This window comes from Hoplias malabaricus, chromosome 1, assembly GCF_029633855.1.
Source record: "Hoplias malabaricus isolate fHopMal1 chromosome 1, fHopMal1.hap1, whole genome shotgun sequence".
Taxonomy (NCBI): Eukaryota; Metazoa; Chordata; class Actinopteri; order Characiformes; family Erythrinidae; genus Hoplias; species Hoplias malabaricus.
This window is the reverse complement of record NC_089800.1, coordinates 35,755,045-35,775,863: the sequence shown is the minus strand read 5'-3', so window position 1 is coordinate 35,775,863 and position 20,819 is coordinate 35,755,045. Positions and strand designations below refer to the sequence as shown.

The 20,819-nt window shown below is 38.6% G+C and overlaps 1 protein-coding gene across 9 annotated transcripts in view; it reads left to right on the top strand.

The window, feature by feature from the left end:
- The window catches only part of zgc:172282 (leucine-rich repeat and fibronectin type III domain-containing protein 1-like protein), a 315,052-nt gene that overhangs the window by 175,330 nt on the left and 118,903 nt on the right, over positions 1 to 20,819 (top strand). For all 9 annotated transcript variants that reach the window (XR_010801233.1, XR_010801215.1, XR_010801221.1 and 6 more), the window contains one exon: positions 10,527 to 11,924. Coding sequence is in view for 4 of the 9 variants with exons in the window: in XM_066662430.1 (XP_066518527.1) it covers positions 10,546 to 11,924 (1,379 nt within the window). In the remaining 5 variants the exon portion in view is untranslated. The remainder of the gene's footprint in view (positions 1 to 10,526; positions 11,925 to 20,819) is intronic.

Here is a 20,819-nt window from a genome sequence, read left to right as displayed (position 1 = left end):
TCCTCCACCCTGTTTTACCATACCGTTGTAATGGAAAGTTAATGTTCCCGCTGTGCCGCACATGTGCCGAGCACGAAAACCAGTTGCGTTCGTGTATGCATAGTGATGAAGAGAGATCTATAACGGGGTCATGGGTCAGTATTGAACTAGTAAAGGCTGTTGAGAAAGGGTATGTAGTTGCAAAAATCCACGAAGTTTGGCATTTCCCAGACAGTTCAGAGACGTTGTTCTGCGAGTATGTAAAGACGTTTTTACAGTACAAGCAGGAGGCCAGTGGTTATCCAGCACATGCTGTCACAGAGGAAGAGAGGGCCGAATACATCAGGGATTATTTTGAAAAGGAAAATATCCAACATTTTCCAACCAACGTCGCTATGTGACGACACACTTTTACCGCTTAACAGAAATAATTTGTTAATAATTGAGGATGTTATGAAAGATGCCAGCAATAATGCCGAAGTGGAAAAGGTGTTTACAGAGTATGTACATCACAGAAATTTAAGCGCCATTTACTTAATGCAAAATTTGTTTTTTCAAGGAAAGTCTAGTAGGACAATTAGTTTGAACACAAACTATCTCATATTATTTAAAAATCCAAGAGACAACAATCAGGTTTGTGTATTAGGTAGACAGATGTACCCCGGCAACACCAAATTTTTCATGGAATGTTTTCAAAACGCTGTTAGCAAGCCGTTCGGTCACCTTTTAATTGATTATAAAGCTAAGACTCCTGAAAACTTTCGTCTCAGAACAGATCTGCTTTCAAACACGCCTGTTGTTTACATTCCGAAAATACGCAGATAGATCAGTATGTCGGACAGACTATATAGAAACCTGCCACTTCTTAAACTTATATTTAAAGCCACACCAGCACAGAGACGTGTTATTTTACAAACGGCGTCTAATGAACTTATCTTAACTCTGTGTGAGGTTGCCCTTAATGTTCTTAATGGCACTGTACCTCTCACATCAACACAATATCGTGAGTTAAAGAAGAAGAAGTCTGAAATTAAATTTATCGCTGATAAAAAGGTTGGTGTTTCACGGAAAAAGAAAATAATTAATCAGAAAGGCGGCTTTCTTTTACCGTTGTTAAGCGTTGCTTTACCATTTATAGCAAGCTTGATAGCGGGGAGATAAACTGAAGACATGGAGTATGCTGAAAAATTATTTTTGGTACCTCAGCACCAGTTGGATAAGTTAAAGAGTGATAACAGTCGGGGCGCTGTCCGACAAATTGTAGAAAATGATTTGGACGTGTCGATCAGAGATATTTTGGCCAGGAGGGATCTCGACCCCCACGAGAAGGCCAAACTTTATACATCCGTGTTACAGAGATATTTAACCATCGCTAAACATGGTGATATGGAGACCAATACTTTAACATTGTCATTGCCGCATGCGGGTACTGTTAATAAGGAAATAAATGTTGTCGATCAGACTGGTAACAAACATTCCATAACCGATGATGTTCTTAGAAATGTATCTTCGTGAAGCAGACAGAATGTTCAGTATGTTTTAGATACAATGTCTAAATCAAAAGATGTGTCTTCCTGGAATGAATTAGGAGAATTTGTCTTAAATGGACGTACGATCCCAGGGTCACATATTCTGGACTTGGTGAAAAGCATCACCGCCGCACACCGTGTTAGCGATGATCGTAGACCTCAAGGGTGGAGTGAGTTTCTAGAGGCTTTTGCTGTTTTAAACATCCCTCTTTCTACCATACCAAATAAGTTTGTCAGACAAAAAAATTAATTTGTTAAAAAATAAAAAGTCTGCTGATTATGCTACACCAGTGAAAGACACTTTGCAATCGCCTGTTAAGAGTGTTGAACACCCCAGATTTCACTCCCCCGTTTTAGACAGAAGTGTTTGGTTAAACTTCTAATTGTTATATATTTTATTTTTATTTTATTTGATGTGTGTGTGATTGTGTTGTTTACTTGATTGTTTTGAATATTTTTCACATTGTTTGAAAAACTGTCATTTGTTGTTTTATTATTGTTACATGTATATTTGTAAATAAACGAACCAGAGTTGAAAATCTTTTTGAAAATCAGTGTTTTTATTCGTCAGCTTTACACTACACAGGGTTATACAATAAACATCTCTCCTTTTTGAACATGTTGTATACAAATAAACGACCTGTTCTTACAAACACACGGATACAAATGTTTCACAAAGGCTGAAACCATATTGTCATTTTTAGTTAAATTAAAACCATATTTTGACATCACTTCTTCATAATTACACAGTCTAACCATGTGGTATAGAAAAAACACACAATGTTGACCGCATGTAGTTGATGTAAAATCTTGAACTTGTCTGGTAGAATACCTCAAAGTCGTGCATGTTGTTTTAAGGAAATCACTAATAATTTTAGGGAACTTGTCATAGGTAGGTGCATTTCCAAAACTGTCAAAAAAACACCCTACACGGTCTTCACTTATGTAGATAGCAAGCCAATGTTCGCCAGGAAGATCAGATGAGTGTGTATTGACAATAGCCGTCACAGGTAATTTCCATATACCATTTGTTGGTAATTGGTCACATGCTAACACACTGAGAAAATGTGTGTTAACAGCCACTTTGTCCATTACAGCAGACAGCTCCAACGTATTCATTAGTAATAATCCACTAAAACTTGTCTTCGGTTAGAGATTTCAATGATGCTGTCAAAAACAGCATACACAACCAAATTTACAGTATGCGGGAGCGGCTGTCTGAAACGGACCTCCAGTCTAATATTACCTGATTTGACCAAAGACACGTGTTGACCGCATTCTTCATCAGGTGTGAAGTTAAAAGCATACAGAGTGTAGCCCTGTAGGAAATCCTGCCTATCAATTGGCAATGCCTGGTTTTTCAGATGTCTTCCAGATGCAAGCGCTAACTGGAAGAATTCGCGCACGGCGGAACCAGTGTGGAAATCGGGTTGGTGTGGTTTGGCTGGAAATTGTTGGCCGTCTAAATAGACCGCAAGAAACTCCAAGTTGTAATGTATAAACGCGAAGGGGTTTTTATTATAGGCGCCTGTGAATGCATCATTATCAACCATGGCTATTATCATAGACTTAGGTAGAGTCCCCAAGAACAAATTTTCTTGGTTAGAAACACGTGTTCCAGCAGGTATGGAAAAATTTTTTAGACACACTCTGTCAATGGGGTATTTAGCCGTTGTTGACAACAATGTCTGGGCATGACCCAACCTTACAGCTGGTGACACAGATACTTTTTTGACAAATAACAATGCAGAGAGAATATTCACTTTGTATGCTAACGCGTCATGCCGCATTAGACAGAAATCATCCTTATTACGTGTCATGCGAAATCAACGGCTTAACACCGTTAAGCATCAATTTCTCCTGAAAAAATATGTCGCTATGAATCGGGGTCAGCAGTTCTACCACATTACTAGCGTTTGTAAATGCGGCCCTCTTTGCCAAACCGCGATTGTTCCTTGCGGGGTTTGTTTCATCCATATGCTCTGCAGTGTCCAGATAAAAGAGGCCTGCAGAGAAGACAGTTTCCAGGGTGTCCCGACCATAGTTGGCGAGACATTCTATCATGCTACGGTATGGGTAGGTACTTGAACTCTGTAATACCAGCCTGTCTCCTAGGGACACGTCGACCTGTGAAAATATTGTAGCTCCAGGATAGTTTATCAACCCCACAGCGGCTCCGTCATCAATGTCGTTTCCGTCAGGTTTTGTGATTTTAAGACGAAGGTATAATAGTGTGTTATTTAGATCCATATAATCTTCACCATGGCCGGCTATGAAAAATTCTTCTCAATAGCGGTTTGTGTTAAAGGTACTGTAAACAAGTCCAGTTTTGATTTAATACACTCCTCAGACATGCGATGAAGTAGAGCCATGATCAGAAAATGGTTTTAACAGGTTTCCTACAGGTCGAGGTTGTTGTCTGCTTCCCCTTACGCTTTCTTTTTGACACTATGTGTTTTTTCATCTCAAGCTTGGTTTTCTTAGCAGGACGGCCACGCCTCTTACCAGGGGGTCGTTTCACAGATTTTCGAGCCATCACCAACATACCCGACCCATCTTGATTGTGTGCCATCATACGCATCAGACCGTTACTGACAACATCGCTTACAATGTTTTTAGCAGCTGTTTTTAGATGTGGTTTGGCTATATTAAAACCCTTCTTGAACAACGGTATAGCCATTCTGAATAAATTTCTAAAAATCCCACCAAATCCCGCACCATACATTGTTGGGCTACCTGTATAGCCGGGCATGTGGCCTCCGGCCTGACTTTGATAGTAAGAAACGTAACGTTCAGGATCCATGGCCAGTCTGTTGAAAGATTCCATTTCAAAACCTAATTCCTTGTTTTACAGGTCTAAAGTGTAGCTTTACAACCACTTTCCCATAAGAAAAATTTACGTGCTGGTTCTGATCGGTTTTCACTTCTATAGCGATATCGTTTATCTGTGATTTTGTTGTCGACACGTAGTGTGGCTTACTGTATCTAACTGTGACAATATCATGGTTGTTCCCTGATATATGTACACATCCTAACAGAGGTACAAAACTGTCTCCAATTAATTGGTAATCAACAATGTCTGTGTAAACAAACATTGAGTAGAAACCACCATAGATGTCGACAGGGTGTGGCGCGTACTCTTTCTGTACGACATCCGAGTCATTTGTTTTAACTACACACTCTAGTATCACACCCGGTTTAAAACCCAAGATGATGGCTAGTTTACCATTAAATATCAAACCAATATCAGATAACGTCTTAATAAACACCCTGTGACTTATTTGGTCATAAACAAGACCTATTGAATGGTCTGCTAGATGGATATTAATCTCAGCAACTAATGCCGGTATATGGTTATAATACCCTGTAGGTAGAGTTATTTGTGTTGTTTTGCCTGATTTTTTATCAATTACGCTAAATGTGGCATCTAGCTCACAAAAGGTTGTCCACGTTCGTGGGTATTGAAACTCTATCACCCCTACTTCCCAGTCACCTTTCAGATCGATTGGTTTCGCTAGTTTTGTTCTATAATTAGAAATTTGATTATCGGGGTACACCGACATAGACGAATTGCTCGGCAGTGTGACGCAAAAACCATTGTCCCCCATATTTGTCCTTTGATGTAAATGAACTAGTTCACAAAGCACAACACCTTTTAAGGCCTTTGTATGTCCACAACATCATTTTCAGGAACCCAGCTGTTAAATTTTGACGGCCAACTTAACCATTTCACTAAAACCATTGTTTTTTTACCCTGTTTTTTTTTATCCAAAATTTTTTCAACTTTGAATGCTTTTTCTGTAGACATGCGTATTTTTTGCAACTCTTCTTCATAGAAACGGCCGTGTTTAATGTCACCGTCATAATCTTTCAATTTATAAACGGGTGGTTGTCGTCGGATACATTCTGATATAGTGAAAAACTCCTGTGTATAGTTCTCCTCATACCCCTTTGTAAACGGACCCCTGACTTTAGAAATACGCACAACGTCACCAGTCTTGTACTTAAATATGGTTTTCTTGTCTAATTTGTTTCTCACACCATACAGCGTTTTAAACACGCTAGATTTGTTTTCTTTCGTCACATCAGCTGGCTTGGTTTTGATACTACGGTGGTAACTATTATTGTAACCGCTCATAATATGTTGTAAAACATCAATGTACCTTTTGGAGTTTACAGCTGTTAGATAACGCCACATACGACTTTTTAGCGTTCTATTAAACCGCTCTATGACACTGGCTTTTAGCTCACTACCTGTAGCAAAATGTGTGATTTTGTTTTTTGATACTAAATTTTGAAAATGTTTGTTGAAAAACTCTTTACCCCTGTCAGTCTGTAACTTTTGAGGAACTCTGCCTTCTTCTAATAAGTTCGCAAATGCCTTTGAGACTTCTATACCAGACTTATTTTTTAACAGTCGAGCCCACGCATATTTGCTGAACACGTCAATACATGTCAACATATATTTATATCCGTCATTTTCCCTAGAATACGCACTCATATCAACAAGATCAGCTTGGAATTGAGCGTCAATGCCATATACTATAACCCAGTTTCTTTTGTAATTATGTCGTATGGGTTTGTGGAGTGTGTATGCATCCTCTCCAGATAACCAGTCTGAAACCTGTTGATCAGACAGACACAATCCTGTATTCTCTAAAACACCCCGTTTCAAATGATTTTTACCGCCTAATGAACCAGAATTAGACGGCGTGTAATATACCGTTCTCATAAGATTTGATGTGTCGATAGATGACATTGTTGAAAATAATGACCCCAGATTTGTTTGTTTGACTGTTTTATTCACAATGCATTGATGAAATCTAAAAAGTTTGCACACACATCTACATTTTTCTCAACTAGATATTCAACAAATGTTTCAATCACTTTACGAACATCAATTGGTTTCTTTGTTGAAAGTTTTATCACACAAATGTCTATTATATATGTACATAGACAAAGCACATAACCAATTTTTACCACATTTTCACTCTTAGGCATGAGAGACAGTAATTTACTAATAGTCACAAGGGTTGTTTCGTCAGAATCTATACATAACTGTGTCAAATGACACCAATCATGCGATGTTGATTTAACAATATTCATTTGGTTCTTGAAATTTTCTAAACGTTTAACATTGACATCATACACACTATTAATGAGTGTAAAATCATCCACACTATCGTCAATACATTTATACAACAAACGTGTCAATTCGCAGTTCACACGGTGTTTCAGCACACGCTTTGACAGACTTTGGTGTCCGCAAACTATCCCCATTTTCACTTAAACAGCTCTGCAAGTCTTTGAATCACCTTCCCAACAGTCAACGGCATCGCTGACAAACTGTTCAGAGGTTTGATCAATCAGGCTTTCTCTTAGTTGCTGCAGCTTTTCCACAATTTACGGCTCGCATTGTAATTCACAGACGACTGTTTCAACACATCCTTGAATTTTTAGAAGGGGTAGTTCTATTCCAAAACACTTTAGAAGCCCAGCTATGGCATGTTTTAAGGCGGGTGTGAACAATGTCCTTGTTATATCTTTATAGTATTTTTCAAAAAAGAAGATATCAGGTTCAAACAGACACGAATGTCGAAGTTGACTAGGGTGATCCACTTCACAACCAAGACATGTTTCCTTCAGCTTGTTGTTTATGATGTGTTGTAGGATTACAACGACAGTGGACTTTATCAGTTTTAGCGCTGTAGAGCTCCTTGTTATATCTTTATAGTATTTTTCAAAAAAGAAGATATCAGGTTCAAACAGACACGAATGTCGAAGTTGACTAGGGTGATCCACTTCACAACCAAGACATGTTTCCTTCAGCTTGTTGTTTATGATGTGTTGTAGGATTACAACGACAGTGGACTTTATCAGTTTTAGCGCTGTAGAGCTTACTTGCCCGTCCACCACATCAATCGGAGCAGATATAGCGTTGTCTTCAGGAGCTTCAGCGATTGTCAGTTGTCTAGCCATCAACGTTGCCAAATCATCCACCGGGTCTTGTCGAAAAACATGCGGGTTCGCAATGTCCACACAACTGAGATCATCACCATATTGACCCAATAAACTGTTGTCTGATACCGCTTTGGCAACCGCCGTCGATTCACCATAGCTGTAGTTTACAAGCCCATGACCCGTGTCAATCGGCGTATATTCAATGTCCGACAGTCGATAATTTCCACACCACATAGGTCCACGGGTGTCGGGATGGTCTGCTGGAAGAATGTCCTCAAACATGCTGGCTTGCGTGTTGTTCGTGTCTTGACTTCGTGTGGTTTCAGTGTCGGCTTATGTTTCTTTTAACAGACATCACTGGAAGGCGTTGATCCACTTTTGACCATCCCACAAACGTCATAAGCCCGAGAATCAAACAGGTTAATTTTAACACCCGTAAAATATTTGCGAGGGCTGCTACCAAATGCTTTACCACACCGTTTCTTCCTTGGCGCAAAAGCAAAGTTGGTTTCAGAACTAATAGTTGGTGTAACTGTAGATTCTCTTAAAAGAGACTGATTTACACACACTGTAGACATTTTAAAAAGCGTTTAGCCATAGAAATCCACCAGGGTCATTTTAAATACCACATGCAAGCACAACCCACCCCAACATGTTGGGGGGTGTGAGGGTGTCAGGGGGTGGGGTGTAGGTGTGAGGGGAAGCCCATATAAGGACATCCTGTACTGACCTGTCACCTGGGTCATAAATCAGGGGTCATAAATCAAGGGGGTCATAAATCATTCACAGAGGTGTTTGACAGAAGGTGTAGGATATATACTACTACTGTCTGTGAGGAAATTGATGTGTTCTCCCAGTGTCTGTGTGGGTTTCCTCCAGGTGCTCCGGTTTCCTCCCATGGTCCAAAAACACAGGTGAATTGGCGACTAAAAAGTGTCCCTAGGTGTGAATGTGTGTGTGTGTGTGTCACCCTTCGAAGAACTGGTGCCCCCTCCAGGGTGTGTGATTCCAGGTAGGCTCAGGACCAACCTGGATAAGGTTATACTTGACCCTGTACTAGATAAGCAGTTACAGATAATGAATGAATTAACAATTATAATGCATGAATATTAATAATAATAATAATAATAATAATAATAATAATAATAATAATTATTATTATTATTATTATTATTATTATTATGGGCGGCACGGTGGCACAGCAGGTAGTGTCGCAGTCACACAGCTCCAGGGACCTGGAGATTGTGGGTTCGATTCCCGCTCCGGGTGACTGTCTGTGAGGAGTTTGGTGTGTTCTCCCTGTGTCTGCGTGGGTTTCTTCCGGGTGACTGTTTGTGAGGAGTGTGGTGTGTGATCCCTGTATCTGCGTGGGTTTCCTCTGGGTGACTGTCTGTGAGGAGTGTGGTGTGTTCTCCCTGTGTCTGCGTGGGTTTCCTCCGGGTGCTCCAGTTTCCTCCCACAGTCCAAAAACACATGGTAGGTGGACTGATGATTCAAAAGTGTCCATAGGTGTGAGTGAGTGTGTGTGTGTTGCCCTGTGAAGGACTGGCACACCCTCCAGGGTGTATTCAATGATTCCAGGTAGGCTCTGGACCCACCACGACCCTGAACTGGATAAGCGGTTACAGATAATGAATGAATGAATTATTATTATTATTATTATTAACCCTCTCATGGATAATGATAATACTCTGTTGTGAGACTTGGTTACAACTCCCCATGGGAATGTGGGATCTTGTCAGGATTTTCATATATTTTATGAGTAAATTCCACACAGACACAACCAATTCAAGTCATAAAGGATTATTAAGGGATTATTATTATTGCTTATATTAATAAGCAAGGATCACACATCACCATAGTACAATTATTAAAACTTCATAGACTAGGTTAGCACATGTGAAACCCCTCGTATGAGTCTTAATAAGTGATATAGGGTATGTTTGACTTAATGTAATCGTATTCTAGATTAGAATAACCTAAGATAGGTTAACTAATAACTAAAGTGCATATGTTATCAAAGGGACAAATAGGCATCAAAGTCTGAAAGTAGGTTTGAGGCATACTGCTGTTGCTTTGTCTTACTCTGCCGAAGGATACCCCTGGTCTGTGCTGGTTGAAAAGGATGTTCCATCCTAGATTAGTAGAGATTAAATACATGAGGAATAATGCAGGATTACACAAATTTAAATTGAAGAAGGGGTTAATCCTATTTACAGGTACTAGAACACACACATACAGAATATTTCTCTTCGGATATGTATATATCAATATAAAAAGAGAAGCAATAGAAATTCCTTGTGGCAGTGTGGCATCATCCTTCGGAGGGTTCACTTGAGACTACTTTTGGTCTGTGCTGTATGGTCTGGATTTCATTAAGCTGATGATCATTACCATCAAGTGTGGTATCAGTCTGTTGCACCACGTTTTATTGTTTGGTGCTACCAAAAAGAAGGAAAATTTTAATACTGAATGTATCTAAAAGGTCTCTTTAGGCGCAAAAAGGGGTGTCTGAACTTAATAGTGCAGGAACAAAGGACTTTTCCATGCAGTGTATTTCATGTGGGGGATGAAGAGTCATGTGCTTTATATGATGATAATACTTGACCCTCGGCTGGTCAAAAGGGTTTCCTGTGGGGAGAGAGGAGCTGTTTTGAAAGGCAAAATTGGTAATCAGTTTGTGGTTTATGATGGCCATAAACCATGATTCTAGGCCAGAGGAGATGTCCAAACCCCTGTTTATGACTACCTATCCTCACAAGCTGGGTAATTTCAGTGTGAGTTTAGAGATTTTCAGATCCTCTTTCACCCATAAGAGTTGAATCAATCCATGATTATGCAAATAATCAGCATAATAGTCCTTATAACACTACACGTATAATGACTTTAGTTGTCAGTGACTTGTATTCCAATTCTTTGTCTAATTAGTTGTAGTTCATTAAGAGCCAATAAAATAAGTTATTCCTTTTTGGAATAATAATTCAATACAATATGTTAACATTTCTAAACCTTCAAATCTAATGTGTTCTCGCATTATACTGTCTACTTGTGTTGCAGTTTCCCAGTGTACTGAGGGATGGAGCGCTTTATTTTCTCCTTGCTGGTGCTGGCATTCTCAGCCTCAGGTCAATTGTGCCCCAAGCGCTGCATGTGCCAAAACCTTTCGCCATCGCTCGCCATACTCTGTGCCAAGACTGGTCTGCTGTTCGTGCCCACAGTGATTAACAGGCGGACAGTAGAACTTCGTCTCACTGAGAACTTCATTACGGCAGTGAGGAAGAGGGATTTTGCTAACATGACAAGCCTCCTGCACCTCACGCTGTCTCGCAACACCATCAGCCAGATCATGCCTTACACCTTTTCTGACCTCAAAAGGCTGCGGGCACTACACCTGGACAGTAACCGCCTCAGCGTGGTCACAGATGACCACTTCCGTGGTCTCACCAACCTGAGGCACCTTATCCTAGCCAACAACCAGCTTCATAACATCTCCCCACATGCTTTTGATGACTTCTTGGGGACCCTCGAAGATCTGGACCTATCCTACAATAATCTGGTGGATATCCCATGGGAGACAATAGGGAGGCTCACCAATGTGAACACACTAAATATGGACCACAATCTCATAGAGCATGTTCCTTTAGGAGTGTTTTCCAACCTGCATAAGCTAGCTCGTCTGGACATGACATCCAATAAACTGAAAAAGATTCCACCTGATCCTTTGTTTCTACGATTACCGGTCTATGCCAAGTCCAAGGGCTCTCCATTGTCCTCGCTTGTTCTTAGTTTTGGAGGGAATCCACTCCATTGTAACTGTGAGCTCCTCTGGTTGAGGAGGCTTACAAGAGAGGATGACCTGGAGACTTGTGCCTCTCCTCCTGATCTCACTGCTAAATACTTCTGGACAATCTCAGAGGAAGAATTCATCTGTGATCCACCTGTGATTACAAGGAAGTCCCCAAAGACTTTTGCCATGGAAGGACAGCCAGCCAGCTTGAAATGCAAAGCTAATGGTGACCCAGACCCAGATGTCCACTGGATCTCTCCAGAGAGTCGCCTAATCTCCAACACTTCCCGCACTCTCACCTTCAGCAATGGCAGCCTGGAAATTAACATCACCTCCTTAAAAGATAATGGAGTATTCACCTGTATTGCATCTAATGCTGCTGGGGAGTCTACAGGCACTGTGGAACTTGTGGTTAATCCACTTCCTCACTTGGCCAACAGTACTAACCGAGTTCGGGAGCTGGATCCAGGATCATCTGACATCCTGACATCTGCCAAATCTACATCATCTTCTACCAATGATACAAGAACTCAGGAGAAGAAAGCAGTACTTGCAGAGCTAACTGCAAACTCGGCTCTCATCAGGTGGCCTTCACAACAGCATTTTCCTGGAATCAGGATGTACCAGATACAGTACAACTGTTCATCAGATGATACCTTGGTCTACAGGTAAGGAGTTGATCTCATTGTTTATCATACAAACATGAAAAAATGAAAAAATATAATCTTATTTGTCTGTGCATATAGCCTCCATGATTTCTGTTTGCTTTGTGCTTTATATATATAGACTATATTCACATTTTAAGAAATGAAGAAGGACAAATAATTGAGAAGATATAAGGAATGTTTTTTTGATTCATGCTTACAAACTACCCAGTGTTTGGCATTTTATAATTTGGCAGGGTCTTCTCCTGATGTCTTGTGCATTATACTGCCCTGAATATGTCAAAAATCTAGATAAATATTTACATCGAATCCCTTCCACATTCCTGTCATAATTACATTTGAATGAACATTTACAGTAAGTATTGTGAAGTGTTTAATGAGCAAAGCGCTCCATATTTATACTACAGTGTATTGTGGATAAACTTGTGGCAATATGGAGCTATGGAGTAATGGCATGTGTTAAATTCTTTTTCTAATAGCAGGAGTTAAGCTCTCCATTTAATAATACTTCAGAATTCAGAAAGGGCAGGAACATTTTTTCAATGATCCAGTTCTGTTTCAGATCTGGCATGTTTTGAATAACATTTTATTATAGTGTCTGTGAGGAGTTTGTTATATTCTACCTGTGTCTTCGTGGGTTTCCTCCGGGTGTTCTGGTTTCCTCCCACCATCCAAAAATAAACATTGGTAGGTGGATTGGTGACTCAAAGGTGTCCATAGATAGAGTCCATAGAGTGTGTCACTCTCTGAAGGACGGGTGCCCCCTTCAGGGTTTGTTCCTGCCTGGAATCCAATGATTCCAAGTAGGCTCTGGACCCACCACGAGCCTGACCAAAATGAACAGTTACAGAAGAATGAATGAATAAAGTGCAGCACTTGTATCTAGGGTTGAAAAAAAAATGAGGAATTTAAAATTGCCTTATAAGAGTGAATAGGATAATAGGCCCTATTATCTAAATGGATGGTTTGCATAAATTCCTTTAATGACATATCATACATGGAATAATGGATCAGGCTGTCTGAATGTAGATTTTGCTTTCAGTTTGTAAACTGCTGACAAGAGTTTTTTAAACTAAAAATAGCATATTTTTGCAATTATTTTTTTTGTCAATTAGCTTCTTGTGCTGTAACTAGTAATATTACTTGTGTTTCCTGCATCTGTATTCTTGTACATACTTGTAAATGATTTTTAGCCTCAACCTGCTTTGGTGATAAAAAAAATTCCCAAAGTCAGTAGCTTGAATTTATGCTAGTTTGGTCCATTTAGATTTGATTCAGTTTGAACATTGATAAGGTCATGCTGCAGTCAGTCCGTTTAGCAAGCTAAAGCACGTGAGCAGCAAGCTTCTTATTGGAAAGTTCACAATGGGAAGGGGTAGTGTGTAGAAATTTACGTAACTTGGTTTTAATTACTAGGTGAAACAATGGTTTAATCCCATGCTTAGGTAATGGTAAAACACTACATCAATAAGAGTCATTCAATCATTAAGCCTACCTGGAATCAGAAAGATTCCTTTGGCAAAATTACTAACCCTATATTAGCCTACAACTGTAACATTGTAAAAAAGTGTTGCAAAATTTTAAGTTGATTTAAATATGAGCATTTGCCTAATATCATGAATGGAAAGATAACATACAACATGTTGTAGTGGAATAATTATTCCCCATAATTATCAGGCAAAAATACTACAGTCAATGATACTATCGGTCAATGATAATTAATTATTATTTGATTAATAACTAATTATTTAATTCATTTTGCTAAGCTCCATGTTTGGGAGCCATTCAATAATATGTTGTGTTTTTACCTGTCCAATTTTAGCTTGGACACGTAGGTCATCATGTTAGATGACTTTACATATTATACAGCAGAATTAGCTAGAATTAATCATTATTAATGAATTATTCTTATTGACCCGCTGTAGGTTCTTGGCTCCAAAATTGAATCTGAAATAAAAGTAATAATTCTGTACAAGAAAGGACTGGTTTTATCACACAACTCGTTTATTAAATGTAATACCAAATAATGAATATTGATTATACATTCATATAATGAAATGGATTACAGGGGAACAAGGAGATTAATATATGAGGACATTTCTCTATTATAATTACCCTAAATTCTAAAAAGGCTATAGTTTATCCCAGCAAAGGTTCAGCACCAATCTCCTGAGCTATGAAAGAAATGAAACCATGTGACCTTACGTATCCCTGGAGAAGGACTGGAGATAGCTGGGAGCATGTCGCTGATTCACTGGCTTTCCGCCGCGGGTCACCAGCGTTCCTCTCCTCCCTCTTGGCCAGAGATACGGTGACTACTCTGTCGGAGTTTGTGGCATTCTGAAGTTCTCTGTGGGAATTCTCCGTCATCGCTGATCTGCCTCCTGGTGAGTGTCAGAGGGCTGAGGTCTCCTTGATGCTCTGGGTGTGGCATTGAGCTTTTGCCATTGAGTTTTTACAGTTCTTTTAACTATAGTTTTCTACTAAAAGAAAAAACTACAATAAAACTTCTGGTTGGAAGTTCTGGGTTTGTTCTATCTGGAACCAGCTTGAGGGGACTAAGACTGTTTAAGAGATAGCCATAAGAGAGTCTGACACCTGAGAGATGCCTGCAGAGAGCTGGAGAGCTTTAGAGAGAGCCAGGGCTCTCCCTTAACTGACTACCCTAGCTGAGAAGCATTGCCCGCTGGAAGCAGGACAGAGACGTTCTTCCTTGTTCTTCAGAAAAACCCAGGGTCATTTTGCACCACTGGGGTTTTAACCAGAATTTAGAAAACCCACCTTGAATACCTGATTGGTCCTCAGGGATTGAGGATTGGAGCATCTCTTGCTCCTGATTGGCTGTTTCCTGTACCTTGGTAGTGACATCACATAAAATTTATGACACTTGACAAGACAAAGACGTAAAAACGATCCCTGTTGAATGAATATCCCAGAATTCTGAATCATACTTTTGCAATATAAGAGATTGTATGTTAACACAAAGTAATATCATTCAGAAAAACCCTGTTTTCTTAACCAAATAACTCACAGAGTATGTGGCTACCTTGGTTCCTACATATGCTCATATAAAAAAGTGACTTTAAACACATGTAAATGAATTCCACCTGTTTTGATTGTCCAAATGGAGTTAATTTCACACAGTTGTATCCATATACAACTTGTTCACCAGGTGAACTAAGGAATTAAGGAATGTGTGATTCTTTTGGTTTGAACAGTCTTTCAAGATGTGCGAGAGGACAGTTAATCAAGGTTGAGTCTGTGTGTCTCTTTGCATTCCAGAGGAGACCTTGTGCCATAAAAAAGGTCCCTGGAAAGTGGTTTTCTCTGGGTGTTATCTCACATTCTGATCTGGGCTGTGCAAGGAGATGTCTCTTAGAGCAAAGAGAGGTCTTTCAGCATAATAAGATAACTTTTGGCATATTAAGTCCCAAAAAAGTTTAACTTCTTTTACTAAAAATGTATAATCTGTTCATCTCCACTACAATGTCAAATATACATATACTGGTTTCTTCATTATTTGTTTCTACAATCATTGTTACTTTTGTTTCAGGTCATTTGGGAATTTATTATAGGTACTTTGTAGTTCAGATTCCCACCCATCTGCTTCTCTGCATAATTTGCTAGTTCCTTTGAACCTGTTCAGTAGGGGTAAGGACCAAGCAAGACCACCACTGAGCAGGTGTTACTTAAGTAAGGGTTCAGCCTCTACAGTGAAGTTACATTGGTAGTGACATATGAATGTCCCATGCCCTTGTATTCCAATCTTTTCCTCCATTTCTTCCATGCCTTCCTTCCTTTCTTCCTTTTTTCTGTATTCTACCTCTCCCTCTCCTTTGTTTTTTACTCATTTCTTCCACCCCCTCCTACCTTTCTTACATTCCTTTCCCCACTTTCTTTTTTTTTGGGATTTTACTACAATGGGAAAATGAGGAGATTTGAGATATGTCATTCTTTGTGGTTCATAATATAATGAATATAATAGTAAGCAAATGTGAGGATATTTTTGAAATAAATGTCACAAATAAAAAAATGATATTGAACAATCAGTACAGTTGTACTGAATACCTGTATAAGAGAACAAGCATTCCAAATCCTGTCTTAAATGTCTTCTGTCCTGTCTTCATATTTTTGTTGAGAAGACTGGCTGCTGTAAAAACTCAGCCATGGTGTCTATAAGATCAATGTCCAGGGCTACAAATGCTGCAATCCAAATGACTCTGGGTTAGAAATGAGTTCAATTTTATCTACACGGGGTAGCATTATGTGATTTCTAAAATTGTGCATTATAGCACATTGTCAAACACAGATGTGCCATTTGATACTAAAAAAAATTGGTCCCATTTTATATATTAAGTGTCTCTACTAACTGTGTAGTTACATATGAACAACAAATGCAACAACAATGTAATCACTTCGCTCATGTAATTACACACATGTAATAACTTATGTGTAATTACATTAATAATCAGACTGGAACAAGAATTTTTTTCCTCAGGTGACGAGATTATTTCGGGTGTAGCTTGAGGTGTGAGGTGTGTGATTATTTTTCACCATTTTAGGTGAATGGAAGCTGGAGAAAATAAAGCTAAGTTGGTTTCTTGTCTATTTCCATCTTAAAAGCTGTAGTTGTTGTGTTGGTTCATCTACTTGTGTTTATGTTTCTGTTGGTGGAGTTGAATCAAGTGCTACAAGTTTCCTTATATTCATTCAGTCCATTTTAAAATATCGTGTTGAGCTTCTGTTTATATGTGATGCATCCAATATGCTCTCTCCTAATTGGCTGGACAGTCTGGTGGCGGCAGTCTTTTGAGAGCTCCTGAACACAACGCAACCCATCATGCACTGCGCACACAACTTAAATGAAAAGGATCCATTGAGGCAAAGTAAGGGCAGTTCAACTTTGATGAGTAAATCTCACATCTTTCTCACTGGCTACTGGCACTATCTATTTGCATATGGGTGTGGCTTTCCCCATCACTCATCATGAGTTGTTCCTCCCAGGTTACCATCCTCTATGCTCCCAATTTAAAGCTGTAAGGTTTTACTTGCCTGGTCTTGAAAGCCATCTCTGCTGTAGGTGCAGCATTTTGCTGGCTGAAAGCCAATAAAGTTAATGCTTGTGCAGAGCTGTGGTATAAGAGTTTGAGGTCTAGATAATTGTTGGTATTAATTATTAGAAGTGTGTAATATTCATTTGTAGTAGAAAAATGTGATTTTAAGTAATATGAACTTAAATAGAGTAACTCCAGTTCACTTAATTCACTTAACATAGTTAACCACATATAACTTCTTACAAGTGAGTTGTTTGTGCTCAGTTTAGGGTGTCATTTTAACTCAAATGATTGAGTTATTAAACTTAAATGGTTTAAGGCAATTGGTTTCCACAATCCATTTGAGTTCACTTACCTCGTCAAGTTTTAAAGTGTAGTTTCTAACATTTAGCTAATATGTATGCTATAATTGAGACATTGTAACCAGTTTCAGCTTAAAACCTGAATAAAAAAAAAATATTTGCCTGAACTTAATTAAATCATGGAAAGTATTTCCAAACCATTGCTTTCTTTAAACTTAAGGGCATTTTGTTGATCCACTGTAATTTACTTCAGTTGGATAAACTTAATATGTTCTTAAAATTCCAACTCAACTGATTAATGTTATCTGAACATGATGTATTAGTGTTAATGAGACTTATTTTTAATTATGTAAGTAAAAGTTGATCTAAAGTTAATGCGTTGTGTTGGTTTAAGTTATTTTACATATGTTGGTCCAATTTACTGCACTAAAATTAATGTAATAGAATTAACTGTGTTGATTTAACTCCTTTCAATTACGCTGGTCTAAAATATGCTTTACTGTGTATAAGCTAAAACATAAGAGCATTAAAGGCCATGTCCATGTTCATTGCCAGTGTAAATGAAAAGTCTACTGTGTAGCCATTCCTTGAGGCTGTCAGGACAAAAAGCTTGAACACTCACTTTTTTGGGTTTTGCCTTTATATACTTGATCATCCCAATTTTTGTCTTGTGGCAAGAAGTCTTTCATCCACAGCCATGTCACTGTGGGGACGATAAAAGGATTTGAACATAAAAAAGGAGTGTCCATGAGGGGTTTTAGCTGGAAAAGTAAATTGAGCTGATAGAAGAAGCCCAGTGTGCTTATAAACCCTGCCTACCTCCAAGTTAGTCCATTTGTATTTCTTGCCCTGTGACATGATATTTCCAGCCTGTTTATATTTTGACACAGTGTTTGTTCAGTTTGTACAGGGACGTTTGAACATGTCAAGGGGTGTATATGTAGAGGAGGAACTGAGCTGTGGCCCTGCTGTCTGAGGTGGTCGAAGCCCTGAGACAAGGACAGCAGTATCTAGGTTATTTTTGGTCTTTCAGGACAGCATAGCTGGCTGTGTATGTGGGGCACTGTAGTATGTAGGATGGGTCTCTTTGCTGGTGGAGCTGGTGACGGCCATGAGGGAGGCATTTCTCCTGATGAGGACTGAGGTGTGGTAACAGGCAGAGAAATATGTGGTGGCTACTGGGAACAGCACTCAGTCACATCCTCAAAGTCGTGGTACCTGGGTTGCAGACAGCTGTGTAAGCTGCTTGTGCCCAGGGAAAACTTATGGGGCTAGTGAGTGTGAAAGATCTGATTCCACTTTGTAAAGAAATGAAAAGTCAGGTACTACTAAGTCAATTAAAAGAGGTTCTCACTCCCTTTCTCCTACGCACACATTGGAAGAATGCACACATGAAAGATGAGGTGGGGATACGCCTTGTGTGTCTTTCTCTCTCACACAAATCTATCGTTGCACTCCACACCTGAACAGAGATTTCCAGTAATTTTACATTCAGTATAAAGTCACATATGCACACAAATGAATAAATATAATTCTTAGAAAGATAACGTATCATGTGCACAGGAAAATATGATGAAAACATTTATATTATTTGCAAGGGAAGCTTACTTTTACACAAGGAAATAACTTGTACAAAGTATATATTACTCAGGTAGAGACTATGAAATTGACACAGTAATGTGGACTATGAACTCTTACAATATTAAGTAAACATTACTAAGGGGACTATAAACTTTTACAATGTGAAGTAAACATTAGCAGCCACTGTTAGATTATTAACTTTTACAGAGTGTAGTAAACATTACTAATGGACAAAATTTTGTTTAAATTTACGGCTATTGTATCACACATGAATTTCAGGTGTTGTGCACATAAGCAGCATTTAGCCACACACTTAAGTTTGCCATTATTGAGATATTAGAAAAGTACTGGTAAAGTACTTTGTAAAGTACACTTACCCCATCTTCAAATGGATACACTTTGTTTTCTTATTCCTCTTCGTCATTTGACTGAAAGCCCTCAGGCTCTGAAGCTCTATTTTCCTTGTCGCTCCTTTCCAAAAGCACTGCACCAACCTCATTATTATGAAAATAATACATTTCAATGCGCATTCACATCGCATGCATCTAGCGATATCACAGAAATCTGAAGAGACTTGGATAAACTTCATTCATTTTCTTTCATTTGGTTTGATTGGTTTAAGTTTGATAGGATAATTATGTTCATTTAACACAAATATTTATATTTAAAAAATTGATTAAATTAATTTGCATGAATTAATTTCTTTCCTTAACACAAACAAATGCAAATTGTTTAGTGTATTCTGTATTGTGATAGTACAGAGGATGTCCATTTTTTCACAATGTATGTGTTGCATTATTTTTACTCCTAAGCAATATCTATATTACCATTCAATTATTACACAGATGGCCCACCCACCATTGATATGCAAAAGACATACCAATCAACCTATGTTTCCACTGAGTGAATCAAAGCAAGTTCTATAGTTTCTCAACATTAAAGGGAAGAAATCTTCCTCTTCATTTTTCAAAATGGAATAAATGCATATTACAACCAAACACTCACGTAACAATTAAATTGACACCAAATATGACTTACAAGTTTACAGGGGATCCTGAATAAGCTTTTAGGAGTGACTGCAGCAACATGGTACAAGAGTGTCCTCCAGTGGCTGCCTAAAGCTACAACGTCACGCGACATTAAAAGAAGTTCTGTGTTCTATTCTGTCTTTTTCAATAACTTTGATCCTGTTAATCAAGGGGTGTTGAATTTCCAGAATTAAACATTTCTGAATTAAATTTCACTCCCAAAGAGTAATTTTAACAGTTTCGTATTTGTTCAATGTTGAAGTTATTTGACAGAGTTGATTAGATTAGTGTTAATCCAACTCCACAGAGATGTAATTAAACTATGCGCCTGCATTTCACTGGAGATGGCTGGAGACAAGAAGAGTCTCCGGCTGGAGACAAGAAGACTCGTTTGAGCCATTTTCCTCCTCTCATGCAGTGTACATGGTAAGTATAATTAATTCAGTTTTACTGAAAAAAAAATGATGCTGTGAAATGCAGCAGCTTATGTACATTACAACACCTACAGAGAATATATATACATACACACACTGAAGACTTGTCGCCAGGTCTGAACAACATATGTGTTTAGTGTAGCTAAGTTAAATTAGAAGTCTATGTTTAGCCGTTAATTATTGTCTCCAATTTTGAAATTGATGATTTAACAGTAGTTCATAACTTTGTCAAAAATAGTACATGTCTTAAACCTATGAGGACATAAATGATTTTGGGATGCCGGCTTATTTTTCTGATCTTCACATTCCACCTTAAATGGCGCAGTGGCTCCAGAATGCAACTGCTACACCATTTAAAGTGGATCGGAGAAAAAAAAACGGATGAACGTTCTTCTCTGAACCAGCATTAAAAGACTAATTATGATATCTTGATATACTAAACCACATTATCAAGGAATATGTAATATTATTAAGTTAATTATGTGCTGAGAAACAAAAT